Raw genomic sequence first — 22,318 nt, 5'->3', positions numbered from 1 at the left:
GCAGGGATGTGACAAAGAAGAATGTGATGTGATGATATTGGCCAGCGCCTGGGCTAGTGACGGTTGACAGGTTAACCATGTACGAGGATCTTGGCAGTCAGTACAGATCAGTATCATCACAGTGACAGATTCAAGGTACGGTCATACGCGGACACACGATTGGAACAGGAGTTAATTTGAACATGGCATCAAGAATGCATTTTGATAAGTCTGAAAATGCTCTCTAATACATCCGTGATCAATTGGTGAGGGCTGGGACTTTCGAAACCACGCGAAAACCCGCTAGCCCACGGGATATTGATTGTAAAAAACCTTCACTCCCAAATGCATGCATGCAAATTCCCCCACAGGAACCAAGGTAAATTTTTCCACTTTTTGATTTTGTCATTATACGAAACGCAACGCCAGAGCCATATCAACCCGTTTTTACTTGCGCATAGAAGAGGCGCGGCGCTTACGGGCATCGGCCTTGTGGGCCTTGGCCTCTGCGACACGCTTGGCAAGGATCTGGGCGTACTCGTTCTGTGGAGAGGCATTGGTTAGTTGTAGTCTTTACAATGGGCGCCGGGTTGGAAAAAGAACTTACGGCCTCGTCCTTGACCTTCTCGGCCTGGCGGCGCTTGAGCGCAGCGCGATGGCGCTTGTGCTGGAGACGCTGGGGAGTGACCAGTCTCTGGATCTTGGGCGCCTTGGTGTAAGGCTTCTTGCCCTCACCCTTGGGCTGGACCTCGCGGCGGATGACGTACTTGCGAACCTGTTATCCGGAGGGGCGTTTCATCAGTCTCTATTCACACAAGTTTTGTTGTACTCTGGTTCCGGTGGGCATAAGCTGAGGGGAGGAGAAGAACAAAAGACAGTGGAGAATTTGTTCATGGACACGAAAAAACGGCAATTTTTGTTTCCCCGTTTCTTTCCATCCTCCTCAGAGCATCATACCCACGGACTTGTTCATCTCACACTCTACCCGGACTGCCATAACCAACGCCGCAGCTCCGAGTAGGCGATGACCGAGTATGGATTGTAGGAGGTGTAACATACATCGTCATCCTTGGTGAGGCCAAAGAACTTGCGGATCTTGGTGGCACGCTTGGGACCCAGGCGCTTGGGGTGGACGACGTCGGTCAGGCCGGGGATGTCGCCGTCACCCTGCTTGACGATGCTGAGGGCCAGGACGGACAGGTCCATGCCGACGATGCAGCCACGGACCGACTTTCTCTTGCGCTCGCCGGTGCGGCGAGGGCGGTAGCAGGAGTGGCCGTCGGAGAGCAAGAGGCGGACACGGCCGGGGTGCATGACACCCTGCTTCATGGGGAAACCCTGCTTGTCGTTTCCTCCGGTGATGCGGAAGATGTAGCCCTTGAACTCGTCGCCGACAGAGTCGCCAGCAACTTCGGCGCCCATCTGTTTCATCTGGTTAGCTCAAAACGCTCGGTTTGATTGCATCAAGACTCCGACTAAGGCCGTCTCCCCCATTTCGAGTTGTCCAGCATCTCTCAGACAGTCGATGTAGAGGGAGCAGCATCGGGTTTTGTCGAGGGGTGGGATGGTTCGGGACTCGGACGTACGCGCTTCTCCATGAAGACGGCGAGCTTGCGCTCATCGTCAATGTCGATGAGCTTCTGGCTGCCATTGGCAGGGTAGGAAATGTTCAACTGTGCAGAAACGTGTTAGCCAACAATTTTCCTGTTTTTTTTTTCCTTTGGTCCATCCAAAGATTCGACTCTGCGCGACGATGATGGTTTCTCTCGACACGTGCAAGGTGTGGACATGTTCAAATGCCAGTGTGATATGCCAGTATTTCCCATTGATCGTCGGCGAGGTCGTTTCTTTTGCTGTTACAGCTGAGAATGCAGATTCGTACCTTCATCTTGCCAGTTGTGGATGGTGCAAGTTGACTTGACCTGGCGCTTGTGAAGTCGGTGATGGATGCAGAGGGATGGAAGAGCAGAAAAATTAACGGACGAATTCGAGAAAGTGTGTGCCGGTAGGGTTCCCTCTTCTGTGTGTGGGAAAATGGGAAATGGCCAATGACAATTCGAGTGCGGGGCTCGGTTGAAGCGGTTCTCTGCCACAGTCACTAGCCATGAGAAGCGGTTTGCGCCACATTCGATGTTCCTTTCTGCCCCACCTCGCATCTGTCGTTGCACTTTGGCACCCAAGGTTGAGTCCTTGTTTGGTCTTGGTCGGTTGTATTGACAATGAAGCAACATTATAAGCTCAATTGTAGTTCGTAAATACCTTGTCCGTTAAAATGCAAGCATGTACCTAGGTAGGTAGTTATATACAGAGATGTTCCCTTCTCTCCGCCCCCTTTTTCTCTTCGTAAGTCAACCCGTTGACGTCCCCAACGGCGGTGGTGCTCCAATCCCAATACATATGTTCCGTCTTCTCACGCGCGAAGCTCTTCGCACCTCCCAAGTCAAACGACCAGGCACTTCATGACATTTCCTACTCCCATCCAATACACCACCCCAAAAGCCCACCAAGCCTTTCCAATCATAAACATAAACAACAACAAGAGGAGACCTAAACCCACATCGCCACGCTCTTCCAAATAGAGAAAATTCCACCAATAATGTCAGCAAAGCTTCACCCCCCATCGAAACCATCACAGCCAAAGTCCAATCCTCTACCCCCTCTCATCCAGACCCCTTCTGGCCTCGCCCTTCTCGAACTTCAGGGCACCATCAACCTGCCCCAGTCCAAAGACGGCCAAGCACTCAGCGGCATCGAAATCGGCAGGATCGACTTTCCGGACTTCGTACCCGACGCCGAGGGCTCGGCGTGGATGAAGCGCGTCCACATGTACGTCGGCCAGCACCAGCGCCTGACGGGAGAGGTGAAGAAGCTGCCCAAGGCCATTGCCGTGATAAGTCGGCGCGAGAACAGGGTGCTAGAGAACTCGGCGGGGACGTACCTGGAGGAAGGGGAGAACCTGGAGGTTGTCGAGATTGTCAAGTACAAGATTATGTTTTCAAACCGGCCCGAGCCCGTGGGGACGACGAATGCGTCTTAGACGGCACGTTGGATTTGCAACCTAACAGCGGAGTCTGGTTTTTTTTCTATATACGATTATATGGCATTTATTCTAGGGCAGGTCCGCGTCTGGGCCCCGTGGTGTTTGCAACATGGCGGCCAACTCTTGCACCCTCTTGACGGCCGGTCCCCTCAATACCTCGTCGGGGGCCTCTGAAATAAACACCAGTGCTATCATTAACGCCGCGTCAAGTCGCAAAAGGGTCTCTTCCTCCGCCGTGACCCGCGGCAGCGGCACAACATCCGAATACGCCTCCAGAAACTCGCTCCCAAGCTTCTCCAGCTCCATAATTCTGTACAAATCCACGGCCGTTGGACCGACCAGGCAGTTGGTCCAGTCTAGAACGGCCACTACCCGACCACGTCTCACGCGGAGATTGACGTCCCGGAGATCCATGTGTAAAAGGCGCGGGGGAAACCGTCGCAGTTTCTCGGCAATCTCCTGCAGGACGTGTCTTTCCGGAATCCAGCTCTTGGAGGCGGGTTCGTGTTTCAAGAATTGCTGAAATCGCCGGACCATGCGATTGACCAAGGTTGTGAAAACATCACCGGCCTCCATGGCTACGAGTCGAGTATCCCAATCTTCTGGCACGTGGGAGGTGTGTATTAGGGCGGCCACACGGCCCATCTCCGCGGGCGATGCTTGAGTTCCGTCATCCTCGATGAACTCGCTCAGCATGGCGGGAAAGCCATTGATCTCGAGGAGTTCAAATGCCCGAGGTACGGGGACCGGGCCGCCGTGTAAGAGTCTGTAGATGTCTAGCTCTTGGGCGAGGAGCTCTCCGGCGTCATTGCTTGGGTCATTGACGTTTTGAAAGACTTTGTGCTGGGGAATGCGGAGAGCTACAGGACCGTAGTGTGGTGACTGCGCCTTGTAGACGTGGAATTCGAGGCCCTCGGCGACGGGCTCGACATCTGTCAGCTGGGCGGCGATGACGAAGGGGTGTGCTGGGGCGCGGGCGCGGTTCATTGTAACTTGACGAGGTGTTGTGCTACTACCAGGTTGCTAGAGTAATGGAATCTTTTTTGATATCGGCGCTACTTTCTCCTTATTATATTGCGTTGACATTATATACGCAGTTGTGCTGCAAGTATCATGCGAGTGATGGAGGAGATAGAGTTGGACGCAAGGAGAATGCGCCGCCATAACGACTTGGTGCGTCACCATCCACAGCCGCAAGACGAATGCCATTAATATCCATTCCATCCCATTCCATCCCATCCCATCCATTGCATATTTCGACGAGCACCGCGATTATAATTCATTGTTTCGCTATTAAATTTTACTTTATTTTTTACCTTTTTTCATTCATTTTTCCCTTTTTAACTTGCCTCCAGAGGTCTCGCCCTCCCTAAGCCCTCCTTGCCATAATAATCCATCGGATACACACTCCCCTTGTCCCACTCCTCCTTTACCCCCAACGCAACCAAGGCCTCATATGGTGTCAGCAACGGCCGTGGAAACGCATACCCCCAGTCAATACTCAACCGTGGACAAGCCACCTGCACCCAACACTCAACGTCACTCATCATGGCCAGTTTCCCCGGGAAAATCTCACTCAGCAGCAGATTCACCCACGGTATGCCCTTCTCCTTGAGCCTCTTCTCAATGAGAGCCATGGTATGTGGATTCCCCTGTCTACCCAACGAACCCAATATAAGCCCCCACCGTTTGGCCGTTCTCGCCGTGTGAATCGCACTCCGCCGAAGAGACTGCATCTCATCGTGGCCGTACGTCTCACGCGTAAGCTTCCTCGAGTACGGATCGTACCTGTACGCCGGTATCGAAGGATTGTGGATCATGATGCTCTCCAAGTGGAAGCGGCCATCTCCAAGGTACAGAATCATGTCGACGGCATCTTCGTCCTTGAGCCGGGGGGATGTGCAGCCCAGGATTTCACCTTTGCTGAGGGGCGCGATTTGTGGGACGAGCACCTTGAAGCCTGCAGCTTCGAGATTGCTCCGTACGCCGTGGATGGTGGCGTTGAACTGAATGGTGCCCACGACGGCCATGGTCTTGCCCGTGGCGAAGTTGCGCTCCAGAGAAGCCAGCAGGTGTGCCGTGTCGATGCTGATGTCGACGAAGACGTAGAGCGTCTTGATTTTGGTCACGTCGACGGGGATGAGACAACTGTGCGCATAGTGCACCAGCAAATCGCACCCCAGGGCTCGAGCCGTGTAATCGTCTATGCAGCATGCGCCGTAGGTGACATCCCCCATGATGAGGGTCTCGATGCCAGGACAAAACTGCGTGAGAATGTCCGAGATGGTGGTGGCGAAGAGCAGGAGGCCTTCGGGCATCTGGAGGGCCACCTTCTTGGCTCCAGAGGTTCGAATCCTGTGGATGGTCTTGGGGATTTCAAAGCTGTAGTTGGCCGGGAGCAGGGCAATGGCTTCCTTGAGATTTGGGTCATCGAGGATATCCTTGGGGACTCTGTTCAAAAGACGGGGTGCTCGTCTTGGCTTGGCGGCTGGTGAAATTGCGTTAAGACTGATTGTTATTCATGTAGCGTCTGCTGGTGACAAACGACGAACCTTGAATGGCGCCGCTTTCGCCGTCGGCGTTTGTCGTCCCATTCTTTGCTGCTGCCTCCGCGGCTGCCCTTCTGCCTACGAATCGTTTCTTGGGCTGTTTGGTGGTGGATTGAGGAGCGTCGTCGCTCGTGGGCTCGGGTTGATGAGCCTGGGTGAGTTGGGCTTCTTCAATGTCTGCGGCGATGCCGAGGTCGACTTGCGCCCGGTCGTCTTCCATGGAGCACAGAATTCTGCGGCTGTTGGGAAAATTTCTGTGTATACCCTCCGTCAATATCCAATATCGCCAAAATTAGCGTGTTTATCATCCACGCACAGGTTTGCCAACTCTGTGTGACCACCTGAGGTGCAGGTGAGAGTTTTCTGGTTCCGCTTTTACGATTGGTCGGAGTGTCAGTTGCCCAACTTAGTGGTGATCAAAGTCGTGGCTGCTCTCGAGTCTTGCTCTCCCGCCCCGTATGTAAATTTTGTGCGTGGCATTTCTGAGCAACGACATGTTTCAAGAAATAAATTCATGACAGCTTCCTCTTAATAATATAGTTCAGTATGAGCATAGCAAACAAAAACACACCACCAGCACAAATATATTATAACCAACCCATCCTCCCCACGCCACCTACGACGACGGGCCCCTGCCCTTCTTCTCTTCATGATCAGAGACCAGACTGAACCTGTATTTGGCCTGCAACACATACGGATCACCGCCGGGCTCATAAATCTGCTTCTTGCCACGCATCCACTCAGGGTTGTTGATGCCGTCAATGTAATCCTGGACCTCGAGCACGACACATCCATACTTGGGAATGGTGCGAGGGAACTTGTCCTTGTTGTCGCCCGTGACGCCCTGCGTCTTCTTGAGGGCCATGGTGCCGTTCTGCCCGTTGCACGAGTATATCTGGAAGGCGTCCTGGTCAGTGAAGACATCGAGCTGGATGCCAGACCAGGGGGACGACAGGGTGGTGACGGGGCCTTGCTTGCGCCAGTCGTAGGGGCCTATGGCGCCGCGGTTGTTGATGAAGCAGTTATCTGCGACATTGTCAGCATCAACTAATAACGCTTGTCGTGTTCGTTTCATCAATCTCACCATAGCCAGTGCAGTTGAAGCCGCAGTTGTTCACCATGCCCTCGTCCCCGAACGAGGCTCCAATCTGCTTGGGCTCGCTCCAGAAGTCATTCACGCCGCCCTTCTTGTTTGGCAACAACTCGCCTGTCGGGATGAGGATATTGTCCACGCCCACACGGAAACCGGCATACGGCATATGCAGCGTATGGTTGAACACCTTGCTCGTTTGGTTGTTCGCAAAGCCATCCAGATTCCAGTACGTGTGGCTGCTCAGCATAATGGGCGTCTTCTTAGTCGTCGCCTCGGCGACCATCTTTAAATCCCAGTCTCGTCCGTTCAGACTGTACGTTACGACAGTCACAACCTCTCCGGGAAATCCTTCCTTACCATCGGGATCAACCAGGGAAAAGGTGACGCTGTGGTTGGAGTGCGAAACAACGGTGAAGTTACGCCAATCCCAGCCATCCGGGCCGCCGTGGAGAGTATCGACACCGTCGGGGTGGCCCTTGGTGGGATTCTCATTCGCCTTGACGTGATACTTCTTCCCGTCGATTTCAAAGGTGCTGTTCTTGATGCGGTTGGCATAGCGGCCGGGAACGCCGCCAAAGTGAGGGTGCTGCTTGTCAATGCCGTAGTAGGAAGCGTTGTCGAAGCCAGTAACGATGTCGCGCTCAATTCCGTACTGGTCCTTGACCATGAAATTGGAAACAGAGGCTCCATAGGCAACAAAGGCAGCAGAGACGCCGTCGCCATAGATCCAGTACTTGCCGTCCTTGTCAGGCTTTGGCTCGTTGTTGGTGTTGTCGTTTGCGTCGGCGACGCATGTTGACGGCAGCACCGCGAGCGCAGCGAATGCCAAGAACTGCAAAGTCCACTTCATGGCAGCGGCTTCCTGGGCTGAGAGTCAAATCCAATTGATTTATCAAGACTTCGTCACTATCTCAGCAGCTCTTTGCGCAGCAGAAGGATGGCTGGTCTGATTCAGATGCGCGTGTCTCGCAATGCTCTGGATCTGGAAACACAACAAAAACAAGAGACTAAAATGTCCCACTCAAGGTTGCACAAGTGGTTGTACAAACAGCTAATAAAAACACTGAGACAATTGGATGAATTGGTGGCCCAACCGGTGTTTATAAAATGCTCAGTGCGACGCTGCTGACAGACGCATCCCCCATCCCACGATGATCTTCAATGCAGACACTCTGTACGGAGGCAGCCACGGCTTTTTCCCCCTCACGAATCAACAACAGCATGTCCCGTGCTGCTGGTCAATTCGTCCTCCCATCTCCTCTTTCTGCTTCCCTCCACAAGATTAGAACGCTCAGCATCGTGCTTTCCACCCCTCATGTAACCCTCACTGCAGGTAAGTATCACGCATCCGGACAACCAACCCGAAGGAGACGCTGTTCGTGCCTAGGGTCAGGCTGGGCCCTTCAATGTTGGGTCAGGAGTGCGTAGCAACGCCGATCATCTTGTCAAAAAGTTGGCACTTGGGGAAACTACAAGTCAAAAGCCCATCTCCGCATCATGTCACCCGTCTAGAGTACGTAGTAAGTGTCGATCTTCCAAGCAAGCAAGTAGTGTTGGGCCATTGGAAATAATGAGATGCAGTGAGACATGTCCGCACCCATCAGCGTTCAATTCATCCCCAGACTTTCCAACAACTACAAAGTACGGGGTACGGGATGCATGCAATAATAGACCCAGGACATGGATAGATGGGGCTGCCAGATCCTTCCTTGGCCGACGGGTGGCTGGGGAGTTCCAGAGCCAGGACTGCCATTCTGCGCCAGCGTTCACCCTGCCTTTGCGATGCCCTTCATCCGCAGCTGCACGGCCAACAGCTTGTCCATTGATGAATGACAGCTCATGTCATCAGTGCACATGCACTGCAGCCAGCCAAGTTACCCCAGTAATTCTAGGCCCCAGCGCCTCGCATGCCAGCCTGTCTCTGTGCCAGTCGCAAGCCGCACGTGCCACGCATGCTTCAGTGTTGCAGTGAACGCGGAGCAGGGCATCTGTTTGTACGGAGTACTCCGTACTCAGCACACGCAACTGATCTGCGCGGCGCGTCCAACTACGCCACCAACGAAACCAACTGTCGGGGTACTACTGCGTACGACTTCAATCTTGACCTTGCCATGCTGCAGCACCCAAATAGGCCCGAAAACACCACACAATTCCATGGACCAGATGACCGGCACTCCGCACGCCCGCCCTGTCGACACCAATAGCATCGTTAATGGCTGGGACCTGCAAGTGCGAACCAGTCCACTGAGCAACCTGCTTCAGTACCTACCTACTAGGTACTTAGACTCTAAGCAGGCTCTTGCTCACGCAGTTTATACGAACCCGAGGGGACATGCATGACATAGCACATTAATGTAGCTTCAACATGCGCTTTATGCACTTGCACAATTAATAAGCGTCCGTTTCATCTCACTCATCCTTCATCGTCATAGCCAGCCATTTATTCCAGGGGACATCTTTCTGCTTCAAACGGCACAACTGCTGCAGCCGCTACTCCAAATATTCACGTATTGAGACTCAAATTCTAATGCAAATAACCGTGAAATTGCTACCTTCTCCCACAAAACTGATATCAAATATCACACAACAAGGCTGCTCTCCGCCGCATTTATACACATACGCAACAAGGGCGGCACTCTGCCACCTTGCATTGTGCCATATGTTCTGGCCCCCCCTTGCGTTTTGTCTATTATACTGGCCGCAAGCACAAAAAAAAACTACATAGATATGTATATATCTGCCGCAAACAACGTCACTTTCAACGCAAACATACTACTATGCGTCAATCAAGTTCTCCTCCCTCTGTTGCTGGTCCTTTGCCGCCACATCCTCCCGAGCCTTGCCCTTTGACTTGGCATCTTTCTGTGCACGCTGGTAGAACTCGTTCAACACCTTGGCCGGGATTCGGTTCAGGAGGTCCTTGGGGTAGATACGCAGCAAGCTCCATGCAAGATCCAACGACTCGAAAATGGTGCGTGACTCGTAGGCTCCTTGACTGATAAACTGACGCTCAAACTTTTCCAAGAACTCCAGAGACAGCTTATCTTCGGCAGACAATGCTTCTTCACCAACAACAGCCTTCATGGCAGCAGCATCACGGCCAATGGCATACTTGGCATACAGCTGATTGGACACATCACCGTGATCACGGCGGGTCATGCCCTCACCAATAGCCGACTTCATCAGACGAGACAGCGACGGGAGCACGTTAATAGGCGGGTAAATACCACGGTTGTACAAAGGTCGGTCAACGAAAATCTGGCCCTCGGTAATATATCCCGTCAAATCAGGAATAGGGTGAGTAATATCGTCGTTGGGCATGGTCAAAATAGGAATCTGAGTAATGGAGCCATTACGTCCCTCAACACGGCCGGCACGTTCGTAAATGGTGGATAAATCAGTGTACATGTAACCGGGGAAACCACGTCGTCCCGGAACTTCTTCTCGAGCGGCTGAAACCTCACGGAGGGCATCACAGTATGCAGATAAATCCGTCAAGATAACGAGGACGTGCTTCTCAAGCTGATAGGCGTAATATTCGGCTGTCGTAAGAGCAAGACGAGGTGTAATGATACGTTCAATGCTAAAAGACGAAACGTATTAGTAAACACATTTCCAGATAAAGCACGCGGCATTTAAATATCAATCAAACCTACGTAGGATCGTTCGCAAGGTTAAGGAACAAAGTAGTGCGTTCCAAGCTGCCATTCTCCTCGAAATCGCGTGTGAAAAATCGAGCGGTTTCCAAGTTGACACCCATTGCACCGAAAACAATGGAGAAATTTTCTTCATGAGCGTCGTGAACGCCCTTGTTAGTCACGCCGTGCTGCTTTACCAGACCGGCTTGTCGACAGATCTGAGCAGCAATTTCGTTGTGTGGCAGACCGGATGCGGAGAAGATAGGAATCTTTTGACCTCGAGCAATCGAGTTCATCGTGTCAATGGCAGAGATACCGGTGGAGATCATTTCTTCGGGATATTCCTAACGACTGTTAGCACTTGACTCCTGCCGAAGGTAGAATATAGGATATACATACTCTCGAGTATGGGTTGATGGGGCTTCCGTTGATGTCGAGGTACTCTTCGGCCAAGACCTTGGGTCCCTTATCAATGGCACGTCCGGAGCCGTCAAAGATACGACCAAGCATATCCTCGGAGACACCAAGCTTCAAGCTCTGGCCAGTGAACTCAACTCGGGTCTACGGAGAGCTGTTAGCCATCGTGGATACTCGCCGCATGAAGAAAGTTTCATCAGCCTACCTTCTTAACATCAACACCAGAAGTACCCTCGAAAACCTATCAAATCGCGTCAGCTATCATCAAAGGCGGACCATCCTTTGTGTGTCACGGTACCTGCACGACAGCTCGATCACCTAACCAAAGGTCATTAGCAAAACTATCATTGCAGCGACATGTGAATACAAACCTCGAGCCTCCAAAACCTGACCAGATCGTACAGATCCATCAGGAAGTGTCAGCGACACAATCTCGTTATATCTCGGGAATTTGACCTAATGACGCCATTGTCAGTATGCACAGCCGGCTCTCCAGCTTGTTTGGTCCTCCTACATTCTCAAGAATGACCAGCGGACCGTTGACACCGCCAACAGTGTTGTATCGGATTCGCGGCACGACCGAGTACGACGACGACTCGCGAGGGTCCCCCATGATGATGACGGCAAGCAGCTATAGCGAAGTCCAGTGGGGGTGCGGCAGGATTAAGGCGTCAGCCTAGGGTACACAGAGGACGAAACAAAAAGCCGACTGGGCCAATGCTTGTGATGATAACGGCTCTCCTTGGAAGAGGGGACGATGTGTTGCGGTTGAGATGAGGTCTGAGCTTGGATGGGAAGCGATTTGATTAGGAACCCATGAAACTGTGACAAGACGAGGTTGGAGGAGGTTGAGCTTGCTTGGCATCGAGTGGAGCATCCGCAACGACCTGAAGCCAGCACAGGACTCACGCCCACTGAGGATGGGCTTGAAAGTGGGCCGACCTGCTTCTCAAGTTGCTGGCCTGCCAGAGAGTTCCACACACAGACGCTGGTGACATCACATGACTGGCTGCTTGGTAAATTCCCCAGAAACTGCCCTCCAGATTAAGCATTCGAGGCCACAATCTCTGGTGGTGCAGGCGTGAGACCTTGGGGTTGATATTGCGACTAGTTGCGGAGGAAAATGCGACAAAGAGCTTTTTCCAGAGAAATATATCACACAATCCTCAGGTCCTCCTCACATTATGTGTAGCCTTTAAAAGCCTGTGCATAAGCAATAAGTGAATCTTACGGGCCACCACGTCGGACTATATTTCAAGTTCAAGTTCAGATATACTAAACACCATGAGATCACACAATGTGTCTTCCGTATGGGTATGCCTCCAAAGTTCAAGCCTTGGCAGCCTCGGCCGCAGCTCTAGCCCTCGCCCCCAGCACCGCTTTTCCAACAGTACTACCATTCGACTTGCCCAACTCCGTCGAAATCCACGACCCAATATCAGTCATGGCATCCAGGTCAATACCAGTATCCATGCCTAGCGTCTCCATAAAGTAAACCATGTTCTCCGTGGAGACGTTACCAGTCGCACCAGGGCTATAAGGACAGCCGCCAAGTCCACCTACACTGCTGTCAAACGTTCTAATACCGTGCTCCAACGATACCGCAGTGTTGACCAATGCCTGGCCATACGTGTCGTGAAAGTGCATGGCGATGTCCTCAGTGCGAATGCCCGCAGCAGACATGCACCTTAGCAAGGCGCTGGTGCGAGGCGCAGTACCCATGCCGGTAGTATCGCCCAGGGAAATTTCATCGGCTCCCGACTCGAGAAGATCTGTGGCGATTTCGGCAACCTTGTGAGGGTCAACGTCGAACCCTTCAAACGGGCACCCCAAAACAACAGAGATATATGCCCGAACTCGAAGACCTAGAGCCTTGGAGTCCTGGATGACAGCCTTGAATCGCTCCAAGGAAGTCTGGATATCGCAGTTGAGGTTCTTTTGTGAGAAGCTCTCGGTGGCTGCCGCAAATACGGCGACTTCCATTGCAGGCTTAGGTTCGCCGTTGCCATCGGCTCGAGGGTCAAGTTGAGTGGAGAAGGTTTCGGGGTTGGCTTTCAGAATGTCGGCACAGTTTTGGAGCCCCTTGGTGTTGGGAGCCAGGAAGGAATACGTCATGGGAACAGGTGCTTGTACTTTCTTCTGAAGCAGGTGCTCAAGAATTTCACTCGAATTTGCCATCTATGCCGCGGCACTGTTAGCATAATCACCCTGCGGGCCCTTCGTAATCCCCAAAGCCTCAATTCCTCATCCCTCCTACAACAAGAATCAACACACCTGAGGAACCCATTTCGGCGAGACAAAAGACCCGGCCTCAATCGTAGAAACACCAGTCCTGGCTAATCGCTCGATCAGATCGATCTTGGTTGCAAGCGGAATTGTCTTCTTCTCATTTTGTAATCCGTCGCGAGGACCAACCTCGACAAGCTTGACCTTGTTATTCGATGTAGCCTGTTGGCCGTTGGCTGTCGCAAAGCTCCGTCGCAGCTGAAATTGGGACCGTCTGCAGGCCCTACAAACTGCTGATCGGATGAGAGTCATGCTGGCGGCTAAAGGAAGGATGAGGAGACATGAGGAGAGCAGGCTCGTCGGCCGTCTTGGACTTTCACCAGGTGTCGCGTAGCGTCGGCTCCCACCCCGGCCCGGCAATCAGCCGACCACAATGAAGCCACCCCCGCGTCAAAGCAGCCTCATTAGCTACGGGGACTAGGCATATCATTTAGAGCTTCACCATGGTATGGTAGACATCTTACATTTCAAATCTACAGAGGTTTTATGACATTAAAGCAACTGGATTGGCTTATAAGTTTATGAAGAAAAATAAACCCTTCAAGGGGCTAGGGTATGAGTCCAGAATTAAAACAGTGGCCACTGGCGCTTAATCATTCCTTTCGTGCAACACTGTCTAGTACTCGGCCTCAAGCTCCTCCTCACCCATTGAGTCGGCAGCAACCTCCTCGTAATCACGCTCCAGAGCAGCCAAATCCTCACGGGCCTCGGAGAATTCACCTTCTTCCATACCCTCACCAACGTACCAGTGCACGAAAGCACGCTTGGAGTGCATCAAATCAAATTTCATGGACAAAGAGCTCCAGGCTTCAGCAATGGCAGTGGTATTGGACAGCATGCAGCTATATCATATTAGCAACCCTTGTCATAATTTTGGTGAGTGCATGACTGATCAGTAAATGACTTACACGGCGCGGTTGACCTTGGCCAAGTCACCGTTAGGAACGTTCTCAGGAGCCTGGTAGCAGATACCAAGTTTGAAACCAGTAGGGCACCAGTCTACGAACTGAATTGTGCGCTTGGTCTTAAGAGAGGCAACAGCGGCGTGGGTGTCGTTGGGGACAACGTCTCCGCGGTAAAGCAGACAGGTAGCCATATACTTGCCGTGGCGGGGATCACACTTGACCATCTGGTTGTTGGGCTCAAAGCAGGACATGGTGATCTCCTGCACGGAGTTGGCCTCATGAGCAGCCTTGGCAGCCGAGATGACGGGGGCATAGGCGACCAGAGGGAAGTGAATTCTGGGGTAAGGCACCAAGTTGGTCTGGAACTCGTTCAAATCGACGTTGAGGGAACCATCAAAACGAAGAGAGGCGGTGATTGAAGAAACGACTACAAAAAAATTCAAAAAGAATCAGCGTTGTCCCACGTCCAAGGTCAACAGAGAATCTGTCATCAAGCTTACCCTGGGCAATCAGCCGGTTCAGGTTCTCGTAGTTGGGGCGCTCTAGGCCCAGGTTGCGGCGGCAAATATCGTAAATGGCCTCGTTGTCGACCATGAAAGAGCAATCAGAGTGCTCAAGGGTGGTGTGGGTGGTGAGAATCGAATTGTATGGCTCAACAACCGAGGTGGCAGTCTGGGGAGCTGGGTAAACGCAGAACTCGAGCTTGCTCTTCTTGCCGTAGTCGACAGACAGACGCTCCATCAAAAGAGCACCGAAACCAGAACCGGTACCACCGCCAAAGGAGTGGAAAACAAGGAATCCCTGAAGACCAACACAGTTATCGGCGACGCGGCGGATCTTGTCGAGGACACCCTCAATGAGCTCCTTGCCAACGGTGTAGTGGCCACGGGCGTAGTTGTTGGAAGCATCCTCCTTGCCAGTAATCATCATTTCGGGGTGGAAAAGATTGCGGTAAGCACCGGTGCGGACTTCATCGACGACATTGGGCTCGAGATCGCAGTAGATGGCGCGAGGGACGTACTTGCCCTGACCTAGATTGAGCAAGTGTTAGCTGTTGAACATGGCTCAGGGGCTAGCATCAAGATGACAAAAAAGGGGGGAGGCCGTACCAGTCTCGGAGAAGAAAGTGCTGAAGCCCTGATCCGGGTCCTGAGCCTTGCGCTCCTCGGTGAGATAGCCATCGGGCTGTCAAACAGTTGTGGACGTTAGCCATGTCGTTCGGGTGTGGGTGGAGATTTGTCAACAACAGCGAACAGCGATTTACCTGGATACCGTGCTCGAGGCAGTAGAGCTGCAGCCAAATTCAAGTTAGCAAAATTATCATGGATCAAGGGATGAGAATCATTAGTCAAGCATACCTCCCAGCAAGAATTGGCGATTTGACAGCCAGCCTGGCCGACTATGCTCGCAGTGTTAGCGTCTCCAAACAGCTCCGGGCAACGATGCGGTGAGCAGCGACGCGTGTGGGAAGGCCAGAGGAGGGGTAGCAAAGCTCCTTACCGTTGATGCTGATAACCTCACGCATGGTGACGAATTACAACAACACAAGTTTGGGTAGAAGGGTATGTATGAAAAGGACGAAGGAAGATAGTGAGAAGGGTCGAAGCCGAGACGGGGCTCTTTTTTTCTTCTCTGGTCCACGGGATCGGGTGCGTGTGAGGTTGAGAGAAGTCTCGGTGCGTGACGGGCGAAGGAAAATAGGTGGGGGAAATTTGGGTGACCAGGGGCGAGGGGGCGAGGGAGATGCGTTGCTGTCCAGGGATTTGTTGATTTCTTGGTCGTGGCTCGAAGAGGTAAGCGCGTCTCTGAGGTCCCTGCCAACCGTCTCAACTCAACCGACTCTAGGTACCTCCTGTAGGTACTCCGTACGTACTGCGCCATACCCGAGTGTCAACCAGTGTCTCTCGGGCTGCGGCGTCCCTGACACTGGGCGTCGCTCACCGCTCCAGGCTGAGCAGCACACCACTCAAAGTGCAGTCTCAGAGAGACAAACCACGAGGTACTCCGTACACCATGCTGCCTCTGCTTCGGCTGCAATGTTGGCTGATATCGACTGCTCGAGTGGCTCCAGATGCTTCTCGGATGGCCTGTGGGTGGCTGCAATTCGAAAACCGGGTCCGCAAATCCCCTGCCCAGATGGCGCTATGGTGAACTCTGTGCACTGTTTACTTATTGCTTCATTTGAGGAGAATCCACCTCGTTCACACGCCCGCCAAGCTACCCAAGGCCAAAGCAACCACGCCCAAATTGTTTCGACGGGTACTAATATCTGCAGTACGAAACAGCAGACCGGGACACGCTCCCTACTCTTCCGGCCAGACCCATGACGAGGACCCTAACCTTGGATTGCATTGCCGTGGTGAACGGCTTGATCATCCCATCCTCCCACACAGGCAGCCACTCTTGTTGGGGCCCGAAAGGCAACTAATTAAACATCTGACCAAATCCCAAGCACACCAGGCTGATGGAAAACACAATACACTGACGGCCGTAACCCTGAATTTCGATGCCAACTCGTGCACGCTCAAGCTCATCGATTAGGAACCAAAAAAAATACTTCCATCCCAGAGTCTCATTAACAGCGTGGTCATTTACCGAACACCAGACAGTATCAGTGAAGCCGTCCCGTCGCTGCACATGCAACCAAATCGGATTGGCCTTGATATGTCGCAGCTTGACTCGGGGCCAGTCTGAAGCCTGAGGCTTTGCTCGAGGTGGTTGACCAATGGGGAGCTCTGCTCGTAAAATCAACACAACCTCCTGGAGTCCTGAAGTTTGAACCACCGCCATGATGCCTCCCACGTCAAGTCTCGTGAAGGCATTGGTCTATACAATACTCCTCCTCTGCACCTTTGTCAAGTGTGTCGTCGGGAATGTCGAAAAAATTATATTCATCGGCCCTCCCCCCTCCGCCATAGGCAGCAGCAACCACCCTGCACTATCGTCACTCAACATCAACACCCTGACGCAGGATGAGCTATCCGTCCGAACAAATTTGGATCGCATTTTCGCATCCGAGCAGACGGGTTTTCAGGGACAGTCGTCCTGGATTCTGCTCACAAACCTGACTGAGAATCAGAGATATGAGTTGAGAGTCTGCTGGTCAGCATTGGTAAGTACAATCAATCACCCGGAGATCATCTCTATTTCGTATTATGAATAGCTGTATTAGCCCTGGCCCAGTCTCATGCTCGATCAGGAACCAACTCGCTTCGACATGGAAGCCTACACCCTAGATACTGTCCTAGAGAATGACAAGCTCCTCCGGTCTCTGAATGCCTACGCGGCGTTCAGGCCCAATATCCAGACAACGAAGCAGTCTACTATTATTCCAAATAGCTCTTCGCTTCTCATCGAAATTCACTCCGCGGCTGATTATTTCACCGACAACGCGGAGCTTATGGCCAACCCTCCACCCGTTCTGGTCGATCTCATCCTAGACCCGTTCCTTTTCAACGTCCTTCCCAAGTCGCTGTTGCCCACGGTAGGCTATCTAAGTCTCCTCGGCGTTGTGACCTGGTTTGTAGCGCGATGGGTCGCATCTAGCCTCCAGTTTGTAGCTGATTCGATGGAAACCCCATCCAAGAAACAGAATTGAAGGGGCTTCATTTTTCAGACACTAGGTCAGACAAGGATTCAGCGACGAGAGGACTGCCTCAGTTTGTTTCTTTCTTACATGCGTTCCCGTGTATAAGGGAACTTGAGTCATGAAACCGAATGCGTAATTCTAGATACAAAAAAAATCACATCCATGCAAAAAAACCCCGTCGTAACTCGTTTCCCGTCTACCGATGCTAGGTCCAAAAGAGATGCCGGCTTCATACTGTCCGAAAATTGGTTATTATGTGCTTCCGTTCCAATGACAAACTGCGGTGCCATGAACACTCCTCCTGTTCGAGCGGTTAATAATGGCCGCTCTGATACTGTTGATGCCCTTGGTAGGACTGGTTGCCACCAGAATATTGCTGGTTGTAGCCACCACCCTGGTGTTGAGGTTGACCATATCCCTGCTGCTGCTGCTGCTGCTGACCACCATAGCCATGTTGCCCACCAGAATAACCCCCTTGGCTGCCATGCTGACCTCCGTATTGTACACCGGAACTGCTTGAATTGCTGTTGTAGTTTTGGCCGTAGGGAGGCTGGTTATGCTGCTGCTGCTGGCCGGGAAATGAAGCGCCTTGGTAGGTGTCATGAGGAGGCGCCTGACTCTGGTAATTCGATTGCTGGTTTGGAGAGTGGCCTTGAGGAGGAGGCGGTGGAGGGGGATACGATTGCGACCCATGGGATTGATGGCCCTGCGACTGGTGGCCCTGAGAGCCCTGGCTGTGGTGTTGTTGGTTCGGCGTCGAAGATGTGTTGGACGGGGGCTTGGGAGCCGATGAGGAATGAGTGCTCCCAGGCGGGTGGTAGGTAGGCGCGTCACCGCCAGCGTATGATCCAGCCCCGGTGTTGGAATATCCGTAGTTTTGGTTCTATTTACCCCCCCCGCGCCCCAGCTCTGTGTTAGCACACCAGCGCAAATATAATTGGTTTCCCATAAACATTGCAAAAGACTTACGCCTGAGGACTCCTTGCCGCCAAACATGTGAGCTACGCCGCCGAATACGGCGCCGGCAATGCCGCCCTGGTGGCTGGGCTTGCTGGAATTCTGGCCGCCGTGATAGTTCTGCGGCGGCTCCGGCTTGTCTGACGACGAGAACAAGTTTGACGCGAGCTGCCCGGCTAGCTTCCCGGCTATGCCGCTGCTTCCACCGCCGTGGCCGCCGCTACTCCCGCCGAGAAACTGGCTCGCCAAGCCTCCTATGCCGCCGCCGCCGCCCGATGATTGCTTCTTGCCGCCAAGAAGAGCATTCATAGCCATGGTCTGTCATGCATAACAGTAGAGCTCTGTCAGCATTGCTCTGTGGATGAGCAAAGGTGGGATGGGAAGTGGTTACTTACACCAAGACCTCGATCGCCGGACGGACCATCTACGCCTCTGGTTCCGTCCGCCATTATCGGCTCCATGGTACCGTCGGGATGTTTGACCGTCTGCGACCCATCGGGATGGGTGATGAGCTCGGGCGGCGGCGTGCCGTAGGGATGGTCAACAGCCTGTCCAGGTGTGGTGCCGGTCTTTGCGGCCTGGGTGGGAATCTCCCATTGCGACACGCCCGTGGCGAGTTGCACGTAGTAGTATTTTTTGCTGGCGCCGTCCCATTGCGCGATCCAGCCGGGCGGAAGTTGAGGAGGGGCAAACGAGGGACCCTCGTTGCTCGGCGAAGTTGGGCCAGCCATGGGCCCTTTTTTGACGATGGCCGTCCGGTTTTCGTTGGAGATGCGAGGGATGACGATGAGGGGGAGGGGCAGGGAGCTTGGAGAGGAATAACAAGTGATATGGCGGAGGAAGGGGGGTGGGAGGTGGGCGGATTCAGAATTCCAAGCAGAGGGGAATGAAGAGGAAATTGGACCCGGGCGAAGCGGCGCAAGCAGTTCTGCTTGGTGTTGTTGCGGAGAGTTGTACTTGGTAGAGTCTGGTTGGGAATTGGGTGGGGGGGCAGGCTGCTGGGTTGAAGGCTAATATGGCGACGCAGGTTGACCACACTCGACATGGAGCATTGAAGCCCTTGGGCCTGGCAGTGAGCGCCTGGCCTGGTGTGTGAGTGCCGTCTGGTCGACCCCGTATCCCGTGTAGGGGCGCGCTTGAACTCTGGTCGGACTTGGCTGCAATCATGGAACGCAGGTGGCAATCATAATGAGTTTGGGCTCTGTTCTATTGCTGGTTGGAGGGGCTTCGATGGGCTTCGAGAGGGTCGAGGCTCTGAGCATCCGCAAGCCTGCACTACATGCAACTCGGCCTGCTGGTTGTCGCCTATTGCCCTCTGCAAGAATCCCAGAGAAGTGCTGGCGCTGTATTCCATTGTCTTTTCTTGTCGTGTCTGTCGTCCTCGCCGTGGCCGTTCCGTTCACTGTTCTGGACTCAGCAATCCCTCTCCCAGTATTGAGGTCCATTGTTGAGGTCCAAGGCGGCGGGCGGGGCTGGCTGGCTTCAGCCAAAACTGGAGTCGCCAATTGGCGGCCTCGCTGACCAGTGATTTCCATGTTCACAGTTCGACAGTCCCTCCATTACAACTCCATGTCCATCTCGGTCCATTAAACCCGCCATATCATGGACTGAAAGATGCGTGGCCAGTGACTAATAATTGACGTTTCGCCCAAATGGCCTCGGACTGCCTACACGTGTCCAAGTGCCTAGCGTCCGGGGAGGGGAGGGTCAAACTTGTGTGACCATCTAGGTACCTAGGGTAAGTACTGCTTTGGGAGCTTTTGTCAGTTTCATTGGGCATGCAGCGGGGTTGACCTTGAATATCTAGGCATGTTTCGTGGCATCTACAGTCTACAGCGTAGAACATCTTCAGAAGCTTCATTTGGGAACTGGAAGAAACGGTACCATCTGCCGCCTTTAAATCAAGTTTATTTACCGTGTATCGGATCTCAACTCAACTCTACCAACGCTGCACGTCTTTACGCCCACCAATAAGCAGGCATATGCTCTAAACGACCTCCTCAAACCACAACCCCCTGTTACGACGCTCGACCTGCGAGGCCAAACTCTTCAGTGCTCTTGGCGCTCGACGGGAGCATCCCGTGTTTACTTAGCACGGCAAGATCCTCCGCTGCCAACCGGCTTGGGTGTACTTGCAGCTGCGGCAGTAGAAACCGGTGCGGGTGGAGGACTGCTAGCAGGAGGAGCACCGGGGTTTCCAGCGTTGTTGTTGCTGTTGTTCACCAGAGCCCCAGAGGCAGCCCCAGAGGCAGCCGGAGCGGGAGCAGGAGCGGATCCGGATCCGGATCCGGATCCCTTAGTGCCGCAGTTTCCAACCGGTGGAGTAGTCTTGTCAGATTTCGTATCGAGCTCGGCGCCGGGGTCGGGGAAGACGACGTCCTTGCCCTCTTCGGTTGAGCAGCCATTGCCGATGTTGGCAGCAAACATGGCAGGCCGGCTGCTGAAAGGGGTGGTATCACCACGAGCCTTGCGGATCTTGGGGGCGCCGCCTCCAATGGTCACGGCGGCGCAGTTCATGTACATTTCGCGGTTGCCTATCTGATTGAACCAAGTCCAGGCAAATAGAGCATCACCGGCGGGTGTGTCAGAAGGCACAGTAAAGCCAAAGGTCGCCCCGTCCTGGAGAGGGCAGCCTCCAACGTACGAGTGGATGACTTTCCACGTCTTTCCGCTGTCAAATGAAAGAGACGCCTGACAACTGCCTCCGCCGTGGGTAGCAGTGCCGGCGATGGTCATTTTGTAGGACTGACCTGGAGTCCAGGTCGCAACAGACTGGCCCTGAGGAGTGCCAACGAGGCTGTGGTATCCCTTGCAAGGGAAGTTGGAGCCGCTGGCCAAGAGAGGACTCGTCATACTATCGTCCTGCTTCCCCTGCTCGGTGAACTTGTTGAACTTGGAGAGGAAGGGAGGAGGATCCGACATCTGCATGTGAGCTGAGCCATAGGATGCAAATCCAATAATGGCGGCGATGACAGCGGAAGACGTCTTCATGTTGGCTGCTTTTGGGTTGTTGTTTTTTCTCTCTAAAACAAAATGCTTGAGAAGGAGTGTTGAATTTGGATTTGACGAGAAACCAGCTCGTGGTGCCAAAATGGAAAATGTATAGACAAGAGAAGAGAAGAGAAGGAAAAGTCTGTCAAAGACTGACGCCCGTATGTTCTGGGAGCTGTGAAGTGCAGGTGGTTGAGATCACGCTTCTTTTTTGGAGGGCTCGGCCGGCCTTTTATATTGCCCCTGATATCTATCTCAAGGGGGGCTGTGGCAATGAATGCTGTGAACCATCTGGTCTTGCAAAACGGTCAGTCAGGGGGCAAGCCGTTAACGAAACACGGACACCCAATTCAACGCCATTGACTATTCACACCCACAACAGACAATGAACATAGTATTGTGGGACGTAACGTGAGGGGACTATTGTTCTCCTCCCACGCCCCTCGTCGTGCCGAATCACCCGCGATCATCGTCGCGCACCGACCGCAGCAGTTCGGGCATCTGAGGTCTTAGAGGAGGCGAGGCGTTTGAGTATCCGCGCAATTCTGGCCCATGAGATGCTCCAGCAGCTCATCGATGGAAAGACGATCGACTGGCCTGGCGCCAGGGGTCGTGCGGCGTGTTGGCATGCTGTGGATCATTGTAGTACTACATCCAGCGTCTGTTGAAGAAAACACCTCGTCCCCTCCTTGTTGTTCTTGTATAAGCCACAAGTCGAGCGGTCATGATTCAGCCAATATCCATACCCGGACTCGTCAGGGCTCTCACCCACGGAGGCCCATCAGACAACGTTTGCATGCCGGGATCCGGTGACGACGCCAGATGGCCGCTTAATGGTCCAGGTTTCCCCATTTCTGAAATCAACCTCTATCCA

General features: G+C 53.2%; 11 protein-coding genes across 11 annotated transcripts; 2 read left to right on the top strand and 9 right to left on the bottom strand.

Moving 5' to 3' along the window:
- Positions 1 to 426: 426 nt before the first annotated feature.
- MAA_01856 (Ribosomal protein S6, eukaryotic) lies at positions 427 to 1,867 on the bottom strand (the record flags this gene model as incomplete). Its single annotated transcript, XM_007819854.1, has 5 exons — positions 427 to 522; positions 587 to 754; positions 1,039 to 1,401; positions 1,566 to 1,652; positions 1,862 to 1,867. 5 exons carry the CDS (start codon positions 1,865 to 1,867, stop codon positions 427 to 429), a joined length of 720 nt encoding a protein of 239 aa, XP_007818045.1.
- A 708-nt stretch (positions 1,868 to 2,575) lies between these two features.
- MAA_01857 (Chromosome transmission fidelity protein 8) lies at positions 2,576 to 3,016 on the top strand (the record flags this gene model as incomplete). Its single annotated transcript, XM_007819855.1, has 1 exon — positions 2,576 to 3,016. One exon carries the CDS (start codon positions 2,576 to 2,578, stop codon positions 3,014 to 3,016), a length of 441 nt encoding a protein of 146 aa, XP_007818046.1.
- A 72-nt stretch (positions 3,017 to 3,088) lies between these two features.
- MAA_01858 (dihydropyrimidine dehydrogenase) lies at positions 3,089 to 4,006 on the bottom strand (the record flags this gene model as incomplete). Its single annotated transcript, XM_007819856.1, has 1 exon — positions 3,089 to 4,006. One exon carries the CDS (start codon positions 4,004 to 4,006, stop codon positions 3,089 to 3,091), a length of 918 nt encoding a protein of 305 aa, XP_007818047.1.
- Positions 4,007 to 4,359: 353 nt separating this feature from the next.
- On the bottom strand, positions 4,360 to 5,788 carry MAA_10721 (RNA recognition domain-containing protein; the record flags this gene model as incomplete). Its single annotated transcript, XM_011412439.1, has 2 exons — positions 4,360 to 5,507; positions 5,572 to 5,788. 2 exons carry the CDS (start codon positions 5,786 to 5,788, stop codon positions 4,360 to 4,362), a joined length of 1,365 nt encoding a protein of 454 aa, XP_011410741.1.
- Positions 5,789 to 6,184: 396 nt separating this feature from the next.
- On the bottom strand, positions 6,185 to 7,511 carry MAA_01859 (aldose 1-epimerase; the record flags this gene model as incomplete). The annotated part of the gene is made up of 2 exons (XM_007819857.2): positions 6,185 to 6,594; positions 6,653 to 7,511. The coding sequence occupies 2 exons, from the start codon at positions 7,509 to 7,511 to the stop codon at positions 6,185 to 6,187; spliced, it is 1,269 nt and encodes a 422-aa protein (XP_007818048.2).
- Positions 7,512 to 9,436: 1,925 nt separating this feature from the next.
- Positions 9,437 to 11,329, bottom strand: MAA_01860 (vacuolar ATP synthase subunit B (V-ATPase 57 kDa subunit); the record flags this gene model as incomplete). Its single annotated transcript, XM_007819858.1, has 7 exons — positions 9,437 to 10,244; positions 10,318 to 10,643; positions 10,699 to 10,860; positions 10,922 to 10,957; positions 11,015 to 11,034; positions 11,088 to 11,172; positions 11,231 to 11,329. The coding sequence occupies 7 exons, from the start codon at positions 11,327 to 11,329 to the stop codon at positions 9,437 to 9,439; spliced, it is 1,536 nt and encodes a 511-aa protein (XP_007818049.1).
- A 716-nt stretch (positions 11,330 to 12,045) lies between these two features.
- On the bottom strand, positions 12,046 to 13,254 carry MAA_01861 (Pyruvate carboxyltransferase; the record flags this gene model as incomplete). Its single annotated transcript, XM_007819859.1, has 2 exons — positions 12,046 to 12,894; positions 12,991 to 13,254. 2 exons carry the CDS (start codon positions 13,252 to 13,254, stop codon positions 12,046 to 12,048), a joined length of 1,113 nt encoding a protein of 370 aa, XP_007818050.1.
- Positions 13,255 to 13,618: 364 nt separating this feature from the next.
- Positions 13,619 to 15,432, bottom strand: MAA_01862 (Tubulin alpha chain; the record flags this gene model as incomplete). Its single annotated transcript, XM_007819860.1, has 7 exons — positions 13,619 to 13,844; positions 13,911 to 14,334; positions 14,408 to 14,938; positions 15,017 to 15,092; positions 15,172 to 15,198; positions 15,266 to 15,306; positions 15,408 to 15,432. The coding sequence occupies 7 exons, from the start codon at positions 15,430 to 15,432 to the stop codon at positions 13,619 to 13,621; spliced, it is 1,350 nt and encodes a 449-aa protein (XP_007818051.1).
- A 1,266-nt stretch (positions 15,433 to 16,698) lies between these two features.
- MAA_01863 (uncharacterized protein) lies at positions 16,699 to 17,505 on the top strand (the record flags this gene model as incomplete). The annotated part of the gene is made up of 2 exons (XM_007819861.1): positions 16,699 to 17,019; positions 17,080 to 17,505. The coding sequence occupies 2 exons, from the start codon at positions 16,699 to 16,701 to the stop codon at positions 17,503 to 17,505; spliced, it is 747 nt and encodes a 248-aa protein (XP_007818052.1).
- Positions 17,506 to 17,809: 304 nt separating this feature from the next.
- Positions 17,810 to 19,184, bottom strand: MAA_01864 (WW/Rsp5/WWP; the record flags this gene model as incomplete). The annotated part of the gene is made up of 3 exons (XM_007819862.1): positions 17,810 to 18,379; positions 18,466 to 18,771; positions 18,849 to 19,184. 3 exons carry the CDS (start codon positions 19,182 to 19,184, stop codon positions 17,810 to 17,812), a joined length of 1,212 nt encoding a protein of 403 aa, XP_007818053.1.
- Positions 19,185 to 20,538: 1,354 nt separating this feature from the next.
- Positions 20,539 to 21,444, bottom strand: MAA_01865 (uncharacterized protein; the record flags this gene model as incomplete). The annotated part of the gene is made up of 1 exon (XM_007819863.1): positions 20,539 to 21,444. One exon carries the CDS (start codon positions 21,442 to 21,444, stop codon positions 20,539 to 20,541), a length of 906 nt encoding a protein of 301 aa, XP_007818054.1.
- Between the last annotated feature and the right edge of the window lie 874 nt (positions 21,445 to 22,318).

Source organism: Metarhizium robertsii, assembly GCF_000187425.2.
Source record: "Metarhizium robertsii ARSEF 23 chromosome Unknown MAA_Scf_1, whole genome shotgun sequence".
Taxonomy (NCBI): domain Eukaryota; kingdom Fungi; phylum Ascomycota; class Sordariomycetes; order Hypocreales; family Clavicipitaceae; genus Metarhizium; species Metarhizium robertsii.
The sequence above is the reverse complement of the archived record's forward strand: the minus strand, read 5'-3'. Positions and strand labels throughout refer to the sequence as shown.